At 38.5% G+C, this 13,652-nt stretch overlaps 1 protein-coding gene across 5 annotated transcripts in view; it reads left to right on the forward strand.

Moving 5' to 3' along the window:
- Nucleotides 1–13,652, forward strand: part of SLC35F1 (solute carrier family 35 member F1) — a 439,352-nt gene that overhangs the window by 333,706 nt on the left and 91,994 nt on the right. For all 5 annotated transcript variants that reach the window (XM_058435517.1, XM_058435514.1, XM_032157738.2 and 2 more), the window contains one exon: nucleotides 6,132–6,259. In XM_058435517.1, coding sequence (XP_058291500.1) covers nucleotides 6,132–6,259 — 128 coding nt within the window. The remainder of the gene's footprint in view (nucleotides 1–6,131; nucleotides 6,260–13,652) is intronic.

The raw sequence follows: 13,652 nt of genomic DNA on the forward strand, positions 1-13,652 counted from the left end.
ATTCAGAGCTGAGGACTGGCAACTCCTGGGGAGCACCATGCATATACTGGCACTCCAGTATGATGGGCACCCCTGGAGTTGGCAGTGGGGTGCCCTGCAAGTGAGTTTGGACCAGTAGGTCGGGAAAGATCCCTTAATGAGAAATGCATGACTCACAAGGATAATGTCATAATTATAAATCAGCAAGGCAAAAGAAAATATTGCAATACTAATGAATACGAAGCCTGGTGCCAAATTGTCATGAGTTCAAATACTGGTTTATGTATGTGATCTTGTGCAAGTTACTTAACTCCTACAGGTCTCACTCTTGTCATCTGTAAATGGAGTTAGTAGTAATATCTAATATATATAGGGTTATAATGAGGATAAGATAGCATTTGTAAAGCAAGTGGACACTGTCTGACACATAGTATCCTATTAAGTGTTTGTTTAACAAATTATAAAACATATTTGATTGGTCATCCTGCAGATGCTTAGCAAAATTAGACATGAATCACATGGCCAAGATTTTTCCTGTCCCTTCTCAAACACTGAAATTGTTGTAGTACTATCTTACTACAAATTAGAATGACTTTCATTGTGTTTTACACATTTGCCATACTCTACAGTCCTTTAAAGAGAGAGTGAAAACAAAACTCTATATCAATTTTAAAGATACATGTGTATAAAGACATACGTGTCAGCCGGGCACGGTGGCTCTTGCCTGTAATCCCAGCACTTTGGGAGGCCGTGACGGGTCGATCACAAGGTCAAGAGATCGAGACTATCCTGGCCAACATGGTGAAACCCTATCTCTACTAAAAATACAAAAATTAGCTGGGCATAGTGGCACGTGCATGTAGTCCCAGCTACTCGGGAGGCTGAGGCAGGAGCATCACTTGAACCCTGGAGGCGGAGGTTGCAGTGAGCCAAGATTGCACCACTGCATTCCAGGCTGGTGACAGAGCAAGACTCCATCTACAAAAAAAAAAAAGAAAGAAATATATCTCTTTTACTGCATTGTTTGAAAAATTAGAAACAATTAGAAGTCTATCAGTGGAAGATTGAATAAATTGTGGCATACTCATAAAACATAATAGTAGACATCATTTAAAGTAAATGAATTAGCTCTCCATGAAACAACAAGGATGCATTTCGAAAACAAGGATAAGCATGAAGAAGCCTAGAAGAAGAATATTTAGAGCATTTACATTAAACCTTCACATAAAATTTAAAAACACATGAAAGAAGGTCATATACTATTTTGAATACACACACATGTAGAAATATGAACAAAAACAGGAGCCTAAAAGATACACAACAAAATCAAGGTGATAAGACTGGCCTGGTGGCTCATGCCTGTAAATCCCAGCATTTTGGGAGGCCAAGGCGGGTGGATTCTTTGAGCCCAGGAGTTCAAGACCAGCCTGGGCGACATGGCAAAACCCCGTCTCTACAAAGAAATACAAAAATTAGCTGGGCTTGCTACTCAGGAGGCTGAAGCAGGAGGATCACTTAAGCCCAGGAGGTCAAGGCTTCAGTGAGCTGTGGTCATGCCACTGTACTCCAGTCTGGGAGACAGAGCAAGGCCCTGTCTGAAACAAGCAAACAAACAAACAACACCCCCCACAAACAAAAACAACAACAAAAAAACAATATCAAGATGATCATTTGAGGAAGGAAGGATGGAAATGGAATCTGGCAGGGACAGAGAGGGGGGCTTTTATTTCATCTGTAAAAATTTCTTTCTCAAAAAATAAAGATCTGAGAAAAACACAGCAAACTGTTAACATTTATTAAATCAGGGAGGAGGATACATTATTCTCTAATCTTTTTATTTGTATTTGAACATATTTGAACTAATAAAAATAGTAAACAGAATGCATTTAATTGCCAAACAATACTTCTACAGTTTCCCTCCATGGATTTTATTACTTCTCCCAGTTAATTTTAAAAAAGGTGGGGTGGATTTCAAAACATTAGCATATTACCAGCTGTACTGGTGTTTCGTATAGATGGCCCTGTTTCATGAGGTTTGGGTAGTGCTGGCACAGGGACTCTAAGGAATGTATTTTCATTATTCTAGAAAGAGTTTTAATGGTCTGTTGTAGATCAGCATTAATGGGAGTCATGTAGATAAATCCTCAAGCAGGCTTTTCAACGGTTGCATTTTTTGCTCAGCCAAAAAGAAAAAAGCCTTCCTCTTGCCCTCCTGAATAATTCTGTTAAGCAAGCATGTTGTCTATTTTCAGATACTTCAAATGAAACAATATGGAAGCATTTATTTAGGGTGTTTTGCATTGCAAACTTCAGCAGAATGGCAAGGCAACTAATCATTCCTTTGAATCTATGTAATGAATAACACTTCGAATATGTTATTGATTGGTGGAAGAAACAGCACCATAGCCCATTTTTTCAGTGCTATGTATTGAGATGTGGCTGGTGTGCTCTGAGTCTGGCAATTCTGTGTTCACTGTGTACATTAACTGGGACAAGGGTCTGTGACTTTAGAATTGCAGTGTGGAGGTTAAATATGCCATTGACCTTTTTATGTCCAAGGTACAGTGTATTATGTGTAAAATGTTCACCAAATTAATTTTGTCACACGTTGTCTACATTCTAACTAGAAAACAATTCTCATAGGCTGAAACATGAATGTTTCTAATAGATATATTTTCAGTTCCTCAATTGCAATGGCATTTAACATTGCTGAGATTATTGAACATGAAATTTATTTATACATTTATATTATTTATTGACTGCCTGACATGCACTGTGGGATCTGGGAATAAAGTGATTACCAAGACAATTCTGCTTTCTCCACATTGTTAATAATCTAATGTGTAATAGAGTCAAGAAAGTAGGTAATTATAAGACAGGAGGATAAGCACCATGTATAAATAAAGGGTGTTGACCGGGCATAGTGGCTTACACCTGTCATCCCACCACTTTGGGAGGTCAAGGCAGGTGGATCACAAGGTCAGGAGATTGAGACCAGCCTGACCAACATGGAGAAACCCCGTCTCTACTAAAAATACAAAGTTAGCCGGGCGTGATGGTGCATGCCTGTAATCCAAGCTACTCGGGAGGCTGAGGCAGGAGAATCGCTTGAACCCAGGAGGTGGAGGTTGCGGTGAGCCAAGATCGCGCCATTGCACTCCAGCCTGGGTGACAAGAGTGAGACTCCATCTCAAAAAAAAAAAAAAAGGTGTTAAGGAAGCACACAGCAGGAAAACCTAGCCCAGTCTATGGTGCTAAGAGTATCAAGGAAGGCTTCCTGGTAGAAGTGTGTATGCTGAGACTTCATTTGGAGACAGAAGGAAGAATAGTCCAAGCAGAGGAAACAGCACATGGAAAGGCCCAGAGACAAGAGAAAGCATACTTTGGGCCAAATGTTCAGGTCATTTCTTTGGTATGAAGAGTCTTCACCACTCTGTGGTTGTATCTCTTTGGGATTCTTAGCTCAAGTCACCCTGAGAATGGCCATTGAACATTAATCATCTGAAAGTCCTAGTTTTGATCCTCAGTGCAATGCACAGGCCCCCACCCAAGACCAATTAAATCAGAATCTCTAGGGGCTGGTCCCAAGCATTAGGACTTTTCTGGTTTTTTTTTTTTTTTTTTTTTTTTTTTTACGGAGTCTCACTCTGTTGCCAGGCTGGAGTGCAGTGGTGCCATCTCGGCTCACTGCAACCTCCACCTCCTGAGTTCAAGTGATTCTCCTGCCTCAACCTCCTGAGTAGCTGGGAATACAGGCATGCACCACCACACCCAGCTAATTTGTGTATTATTAGTAGAGACAGGGTTTCACCATGTTGGCCAGATGATCTCGATCTCTTGACCTCGTGATCTGCCCGCGTTGGCCTCCCAAAGTGCTGGGATTACAGGCGTGAGCCACCGCGCCCAGCCAGGACTTTTTAGAAGCTCTCCAGATGATGTGAATATGCAGTCAGGTTGAGAATCATTGATTGACAAGACAAATTCTGACGAATGTGTTGATTGTCAAACATGTAAGGTAAGTCAGAGAGGCAGAAGAGCTGTTCAAAGACTGCCAAAATGATCTGGTGGTGAAGAACTGACCTTGGGGATCACATCTGCCAGCCTTCTCATGTGCAAAACCATGAAAAGAGTGACTCATATTCTAGCACTCTTGACATATTCAGACAGTATTTCACAGGTTTTTTTGTTTTCAATTCATTAATTCATTCACTCTAAAACACTTAGTTAACCCTTGCTATATGTCAGTATGCTAGAGGCTATGGATAAGTATATGAGTAAGACATTAACTCTACCTTTGGATAAAAGCATCCAGTCTAGTGAAGAGTCAGTAATCACAATCCTATGAAAGGATTAATCAGAGATGGATGTGCATTGCCCAGTTGGGGAAAGGGCTTAGCCAAAAGACCAGAGAAGGGCTACATTTTGAAAAATGAATAGGAGTTTGCAAGATGGGGAGTGCAGTTCCCTGAGACAGAAAGACTTTGTGCATGCTTGAAGGCTTGAAGGCTATGAGAAGTGTGGCTTGGAAAACTAGGCTGGCAAACTGATTTGACCACCAAAGGTCAAGAGACCCTTCTCTCCTATTGTCAACTGGCCATAACTCATGCTTTGACAGTCTGTATGTAACTGAAAGCTTTGTGCTTACAAGTCTTCATAGGGTTGGAAAGACCACCTCATATAATGGTCATTGGAATATAGCTAAGAGCAGAAATAAGTAGCTCTGATTATGAGAGTGGTCCAAATACAGCTGAGGATCCAGTGTTCTGCTGAGGCTTTGAGGACCAACTGAAGTACATCTCTAGTACTAAAGATGTGTGTCACTGTTTAGGCAGCCTCTAAGATGGCCTCCAAGGATCTCTGCCTCCTGGTATTCACTCCCTTATGAAATTCTCTCCCCTTGAATGTGGGCTGGACTTATTGACCCTTTACTAAAGAATAGAGTAGGGTAGAAGTGTCACTTTTGAGATTAGGTTATAAACACCATATCTTCTATCTTTGGTGTTCTCTCTCTCTCTCTTTCTCTCTCTGTCTCTCATTGTGCATCCTGGGATAAACCAAATGCCATGTTTGGAGGCAGTACTGTGCAAAGGTCCTTTGGGTAAGGGACCAATGCCCACCCGCAGCCATGTGAGTGAGCTTGGAAGCAGGTCCCTCCCCAGTCATTCCTTCAGATGACACTGCATTCCCGGTTGACAACTGGCTGCAACTTACTAGGAGAACTTGAGCTGGAGACACTCAATTAAGCTCTAACCTGGTTCTTGACCCACAAAAACTGCGAGATAATCAGTATTTCTTGTTTTAAACAGCTCTGTCTCTGGATATCTTGTTACACAGCCATAAATATGGTATATAGTCACCATTCACTAAGTTTCTGTACATTTACATCCTCTATGAAGACCCCACAGGTTGGCTACAGAGAATTATTATTGTTCCTGATCATGACTGCCTTGCCTTGAGAAATAAGGTTTATCTCAGGCCTGAAATATATGTAAAAATAAGAATGAAGAACTAAGAGATTCAAAGTCTGTTCTGATGCTACCAGTTTAAAATGCAAGATGGTGAAGGTTATAGTTGTTGGCAGTATGTCAAATGGCACTCTTTTTCATCTGAGTGTGATGCCCCAACTTCCTCTCTCTTCCCATCACCCACAAACCACCAGAGTGCATGCAACATTCAATGCTGATTGGGAACTCAGGATAGCATCTCAGAGTCTTACTACAGATCTGCTGCCAACCACAAGCCTTTTTCTATTTGGTTCTTTTCATTTTTATCTATTTTATCACAATCCTGAAATTTAGGATGATTTGGAATGTGTGTGTTTATGCAGCTTTCTGGTACACCTTTCCTTTTATTTTCATATGATGTAATTATGTTATCCTTCATTTATTCACACACAAAAGATGTTTTGCTTGGTAAGCTTATAACCTGCCCAGTATTACTCTGGCATAGAAAGTAATTTGAAAAGCCAAAATCTGCAATAAAGATAATTTGCTAATAAAAACATGGGTATCTGATACGTTGATTTATTTGTTTAAATATTTGGTAAACTTTAGGTTAAAAATATATAATGTTGCAACATATTAGAATTCTTCTAAATATACAATTATTCTGTTTCAGGAAACTAACCTATTTCTTCTTAACTTGTAACACAGGAGAAGAAAACCTCCTGGCAATTTTACGACGAAGATGGTGGAAGTACATGATTTTGGGACTCATAGACCTGGAAGCAAATTATCTGGTGGTCAAGGCTTACCAATACACAACTCTGACCAGTATCCAGGTACCAATGGTTCTTCTTCCCTTCTCAACTTCCTCTATCCAGATGTAGTTTACTTTCAGTTTAGTCCTTGAGAATCTCTATACTACAAGTTACTGTCTGTATACTATACTATAGTATACAGACTGCAGATTCTGTATACTATAAGTCTATGAGTTTTGCAACAAGAGGGAAACTGGTTATATAAAAATTAACTTGAACTTTATTTATATGTCTTAATAATTTTTTAAATTTAAGTGTAATTGGACATCTTTTTTCTCTTTGTTTCGAATATATTGCAATTACTATTGACAATGTAAAAAAAATTTGTGGCTTTGAATGCTGTCAACTAATCTTATGATAGCAGGAGAATTATTAATAAATATAAAAACAAGTCAATTTTAATCACAACTTATAACTTTTTAGAATGTTAACAGACTTTGATTAAATAATCAAACTGCTTAATAATCTTTTCTTTTAGCTTTTTTAATGTGTAGAATTTGCAACCTGAAGGGACAGGATTTTTCCTAAAGGGACAAGGATTCAATTCTTAAAATGTGTTATGCATGAAGATAGCTACTGTGTTCCTCTCCCCCTTCTTCCCTCTCCTTCTCTTTCTCACATGAACACACACACACACACACACACAATTGCAAGTTTACCTTCGCTTTTCACAATTTTTGACAGACATATATATTCCTCATTACATTGTAAATGATAAACTTAACTATTTTTGTTTCATCTTCACTTCTTTTTATATGGTAATATTATTAAATCCATACCATTGCAAAGCTCTAGGATAAAACACAAAACAAAACATTGTTCTCATACTAGATTTAGTTTAGCTTTGATACTTCCTGCCATCTTGTCTATTTGCTTACGAACAATAATGACAAAAATGGAGAAACAAATAAGCAGCAAAGCACTTGAAAAAATTAGATGAAATACAGTGGGTGGGAAACTATCTATACCTGACTTAGTTTTCCTACCGTCTGATTTTCATATGAACTTCAAAGATAGCTTGAAATGAAAGTAATTAATGGTAGCATTTTTCCAGGACCACCTCCATATGCACTTTGTGTTCCAAGAGCTTTTGTGGGATCAGATTCCTAGTAAGGTGCATATTGAAGAAAATAGATAACTGATAAGGAAGACGTGAGCCTGCCCGGTCACTTTAATCTTAGCATCCTGTGACTTTTAGACTGATGTTGGAAGAGACACAAGGCAATAGCCAGATGCCCCATGAGACTCCAGAAGGAGTGCATTCTGCCTCTTGGCACTTGCCTTTTTAAAAATTTCCTTGTATGAAATCCTTTCTCTCCCTTTTAGAACTTTCTTTTCTCCAATTTTTAGAGCCCTACTCTCCCTAAAGTTGGCCTCTTGTTTCTTTTTCATCCTTTCCAAGATGAAAAAGAGACACAAAATGCCCCCATGCACAATATATAACATTTCTTTTTGTTAAAAAATATATTGGGGGATACTCATACTCTCTATTCTCTATACGTTGTCAATGCTGTTAGGAAATTTTTAAGGACCTTGAAAGCAAGGACTATGACTTTTTTAAAGTTAATTTATAAATCTACCTGGTACAGCATCATGCATAAATTAGCATTTAGACATAAACACACCAATTATAAATATGATTAAGCCATCACCTAGGACTCCCCCAGTTACATTTTCTTTATTTTGCGTAAGACCTCATGAATTCTAAGAAAACACACACACACACACACAAAATGGTTGCAAATTCCAGAGGGAGAATAATTCAGTGCATAACTTTTTTTTTTCCTTTGTCTCACTTTGCTACCCAGGCTGGAGTACAGTGGCAGAAACATGCCTCACTGCTGCCTCAACTTCCTGGGCTCAAGCGATCCTCTGGCCTCAGCCCCCACAAGTAGCTGGGACTGCAGGCACACGCCACCACGCCTGGCTAATTTTTGTAGTTTTTCTAGAGATGGGATTTCCCCATGTTGCCCAGGCTGGTCTCGAACTCCTGGGCTCAAGAGATCCACCCACCTCAGCCTCCTAAAGTGCTGGGATTACAGACATGAGCCACGCACCCAGCCCATATGTCTTCTTTAACAGCGATAGTTATAATGTCCTTCATATTCACCTCTCCATACAATAAAGCTTTAAAATGGAAAAACCTTTTAGATACGTCGTAGTTGCACCAGTAATTTGGTATGCTGTGTACAAATGAAATGAGTTTCATAAAATTGGTGAATTTACCACAAATTTAATTTTTAAATCTTATTGTATATTTCTATGATAAATACTAATACACTGAAAAAAATTATGGAAATAAAAATTATTGGCAGTGTTCTCTTTATGTATATCAACATTCATTATTCAGTGCAATCTGAAGTTGTCACTAGAAAAAAACATTGTTTCTTTCTTTCCACCTCCCCTCTTCCTTTCTCATCTTAGAAATGGTATAAGAATATTTCCCACTACAGATGTCCCATAAACACTTATGTTTCTCTCTCTTAAACACACACACAATTTGCTACATTTTTAAAGTTAATACCCTGCTCAAGGTGTTTCTATTACTTGGAATATCCTTTTCATCTCCATCCCCTACCTAATGAAGTCCTATTTATTTCAAGGTCCTCTGTACCTTAGGATGCTTTCAAATTATGAATAATGGAAAGCCCAGCAGAAACTGTCTTTTGATAAGCCGGGCACACAGTTGTGCACCTCTGTAGTCCCAGCTCCCCAGCTGCTGGGGAGGTTGGGGCCAGAGGATTGCTTGAGGCCAGGAATTCAAGGCAGTCCTGGGCAATATAGCAAGATCCCATCTCTAAAATAATAATAATAATAATAATGGGAATTTATTGATTCTCATAACTGGAACATCTAGAAAAAGGATGATCTTCAGGATAGTTCACCAAATGTCTTAATAATGTCATCAGGGGCTCATTTTTGTTTTTTGTTTTTCCCATCTTTCCCCTCTACTGTCCCTTCTGCTAGATTTATGTTAAAGCAGGCTCCTCTCATGGTCATGAGATGGTTTTTAGCGCAAATTGGGAGTACATGTCCTTCTTCCTTCATGTCCAATGAGAGACAGAAAAGATGCTTGCCCACAACCATTGAATAAAAGTCTAGCACTGTATTCTGATTAGGCCACACTAATGGCCAAGGGGAATGTTGTGAGTTAATTGGCTTAGACCTGAAGTATCTGAATCAATAGAAGAGGAGATTTCTCTCACTGATTTATCTGAACATTTCTCAATAGAAGTACTGCTGGCATTTTGAGTGAACAGTACCCACTGATAGAGTCAGGGTGGGATCAACGCCATCCAATCACATATCTGTCACCCATTAAGGAAGAGGTGAGACAGATGGATGCAGGAGGAAAAACCACAATGTCTCTACACCCAGTGTAGCTCCCACCTCCCATCAGCAAACCCCACAATGAGAACAAGTCTCTCTCTCTCTCTTGTCTCCCGAGGTGCTTTGCTTTTTAGCTCTATTTGCAGTCTTTTACCTGAGAAGGATGTTTGCATATTCCCATCTACTCCACCAAACTGTGAGCTCTTTCATAGCAAGGATAATCTCTTGTTCACCTTTGAATCTCTAGTACCTAGAGGAAACCCCAGCACATACTAGATACTAAATACGTGTTTAAAGAAGTTAATTGTATACATTGATTTCCAGTATTTTGGTGCATAGGAGCTCCCAGTGGTCCTTTATCTATATTTAGAGGCCCCCAGAATGTTCATAGAGGTAGAGTGGGGAAAGGGAGGGAGGAATGTTGGCTTCACACCAAAACTGGACCCATTAGCCCAGAGTCAAAATTTATTAATGGACCTAAGGGGGAAATGAGGACTGACTTTCCTGCTTGGAACCATAGTTGGCTTTTTTTTTTCCGTTGAGCATTGAAAAAATTACAACAAATTGTTTCTTAAGTTCAGTGAGTTTTTTTTTAAGTTTTTTCAAGTATGTTTTGCCTGTGAACAGTGACAATTTATTCTTAATAGCTGGTCCCCTGATCCTCAGATATTTAGTTCAAACCTATGTTCTACACTTGCCCCTATATCCAGCCTGCCATCTTTCTCAAGTTAGCCATTTGACACCGTATTTAATGCTGCATTCTATGAAAAAGTTTATTTTAATTCTGTAGTAAGAAAAATAATTTCAGTGAAATATCAATTAGTCTTCACTGTAATTTACTGAGCAAGGAACGGGGAAGTAAAAAGGCAAGTTGAATCTAACAGTTCTAGAACCATTTTTCCACCTATAACAAATAAATCTATTAAATAATAAGTGATCAGAACAGAAGGCATTTCCTCTGTGAGCCATGTTTATAACACTGTTTAGTAATTTAGTTCTGTTTACTCACTACAGACTGACGGAACTGACAAGTACCTACTATAATTTTCCCTTGTTTCTATAAATATTAATTGAACACATAATATGTGTTTTACTCATATTAATCAATAAAGAAGACACGTTTATTTAGCATCTGAGAAATGCAATAGTTACTGCAGGTGATATAAAGATAAATGAATCAGCCTTGCCCTACTGGAGCTTATGAACTTCTAAAGGGGATAAGAGGCACAGCTTAATGATAGTAACACCAAGTGTGGCAAGAGAGCAGACACCTAAGTGCTATGATTTTCAAAGGAGGCAGAGATGATAGTTGAAGAAAAGTCAAGAAAGTGTCCATTCATATGGGTCTATGAGGTTGGATAAAAAGTGGAGAGGATAAAATGTGGGTATAACTTTGCATATGAAACAAACCTCATAACAGAAGCCTGGAGTCCCACAACTCAAGGAATATGATTGGAGAACAATTATTTTCATCTGATTAATACAGTCACTTCAAAAGTAATTACTGATACTTCGTGTTCAAGACACTGTATTAGGTGGTGAATGTACATGTAAGCAAAAATAAATGCTGTACATATTCTCACAGAACTTCCAGTCAAGTGGGAAAGGCAGCTTTTAATCAAATAACCAAACGAATGAAGACATAATCAAGAATAAACATTCTGAAGGAAATCAACACAGTTCTCTGGGAACGTTTGTCAAAGCAATCTAACCCAAACTGGAAGGTTGGGAAAGATTTTCCTGAAGAACTGATGGTGGAACTGAGTAGATTAGTTGGAAGAGAAAGAGATCCAGGCTAAGCAGACAGCGTGTTCAAGGCCCTATGTTGGGATGGACCACGGCAAGGATGAGGTTCCGAGCAGGGTCGTGTGTCTGGGCAAGGACACCAAAGAGAAGAGTGGCACAAGATGGCGAGACAAAGAGGCAGGGATCAGCCCCCACGGGTCTGGGTGGGCATTTCAAGCGTTTGGATCTTTAGGCTAGTACCACCAGAAGCCACTGCAAAATTTTTAATCTGCAAGGTAATGTGACAGATTTGAGTTTCAAAGACCATTGAGGCTGGTATGTGAACAGATTGAAGCAATAGGTACTCTAAAGGGAATAGAGGAAGTGAGAGCCAAGAGTTAAGCTGGGCCATGTTGTAGAAGGTCTTCAATGCCAGGATGACTTAATGTTGTAGGTAAAAGAAAACCTGAATTTTTCTTAGGAAACAAATGATAGGATGTGACCCAAGCACATTGGTTTTAACAAGAGAGATTTCATTAATAATTGGCAGAGCACCAAATGCTCTTGTTTTCGGATTCTCTCAAAAACAGAGATGTAAACAAAAAGCCATAAAGGGTCACTCCTTGCTCTATCCTCTTGCCCTTTCAGTTTCTGCACCACACTTACGGTTAAATGTCACAAACAATTGATACATGAAGCTTGAGAGGAAAATGTATATATATTGCTGCAATTTCCTGTGAATCTATAATCACTGTAAAAATATTGTTGCAATTTTCTGTGAATCTATAATCATTGTAAAAATATAAGATCCTTTGAACCCTTCACATAGCTTTCCCCAATGGTGACATTTTCTGTTACTTTAGAATAATGACAGATCCAGGATATTGACTGAGGACCTTATTCAGTTTTCATACATTTTTATCTTCGTGTGTGTGTGTGTGTGTGTGTGTGTGTGTGTAGTTCTATGCACTTTGGTCTCATGTATAGATTCATGTGACCACCACTACAATCGGGTACAGAATTGTCCCATCACCACAAAGGAAATCCCTTGGAGCTACCCCTGTGAAGCCCATCACCCTCATCTCGGTCACTGGCAACCACTAATCTGTTCTTCATCTATACACTTCTGTCAGCTAGAGAATGCGATATAAAAATTGAATTTTATAGTATTTGACATTTTGAGATTGGCTTTTTTCACTAAGCATAATGTCCTTAAGTCCCTCTAAATTATTTCATGTATCAATAGTTTGTCCTTTTTTATTGTTGAGTAGTATCCCATGGTATGAATAAACCAGAATTTGTTTAACAATTTACCTGTTGAAAGACATTTGTGTTGTGTCCACCTTTAGGCTTTTATAAATAAAGCTGCTGTGAACATTCATGTGCAGGTTTTTGTGTCAATAAAGTATTCATTTCTCTGGGATAAATGCACAAAAGTGCAATAGCTGGGTCATATGGCAAGTGCATATTTACTTTTAGAAGCTGTCAAGCTAATTTCCATAGCAGCTGTACCATTTTACATTCCTACCAGCAATGTATGAGACATCTATTGGTTCTCCATCCTCACCAGCATTTGGTGTTACCATTAATTTTTATTTTTGGCAACCTAAAAGCCATGTAGTAATATTTCATTGTGGTTTTAATTTATATTTACAGAATGGCTAGTAATGTTGAATATCTTTTGGGAAAAATATTTTTAACTTTTGCTTTATAATCTGAAGCTAAGAAAGTTAACACTGGAAAAAATGATAACATTTATGCAGGAAAAAATGATGAAAGAAAGATATTGAAGTGAAGAAACCTAGCTGTCTTCCTTATTAGAAAGTAAAAAGAGAGATGGTAGCATTATCATGTTGGATTTATAAGGATTTTATTCTAAAGATGCATTTGTAGGCTTGTGTATCTTGACTTGTGGAGAATGAATAGATTGTGCTGTGACTTTGAGAGAGATTAGCAATGACATTTGGACACATTTTCAAAGCTATGCTATTTTTATAACTGTGCTATATGAACCATTACAGTAGAAATACTAGCTGTATGACTTCTTATCCAAAGATTATTCATCTTTTTTCAGGCATACAGACTAAAATGCAAAGAGATTAAACTAATGTTTCTGTGAAATAAGAAGAAAGTGTATCTCTTCAAACATGATAGTTTGGTAATTAAAATTCATTCACATTGGGAACAATTTCCCATACCCTTGCTAACCATGCTGAGGGGTCTGAGCCTCTGACACCATATCTCCTCCTTCACACAGTGCATATTTCACAGCTCTTCAGATTCTTTAAGCAGTTTCCATCAGGAGTGAAGGACAAGGAGGTAATCCTTCCAACACTGATTATTTTCTTTTCTGCACCAC

The sequence above is a fragment of the Hylobates moloch genome, unplaced genomic scaffold (genome assembly GCF_009828535.3).
Source record: "Hylobates moloch isolate HMO894 unplaced genomic scaffold, HMol_V3 SCAFFOLD_2, whole genome shotgun sequence".
NCBI classification, from domain to species: domain Eukaryota; kingdom Metazoa; phylum Chordata; class Mammalia; order Primates; family Hylobatidae; genus Hylobates; species Hylobates moloch.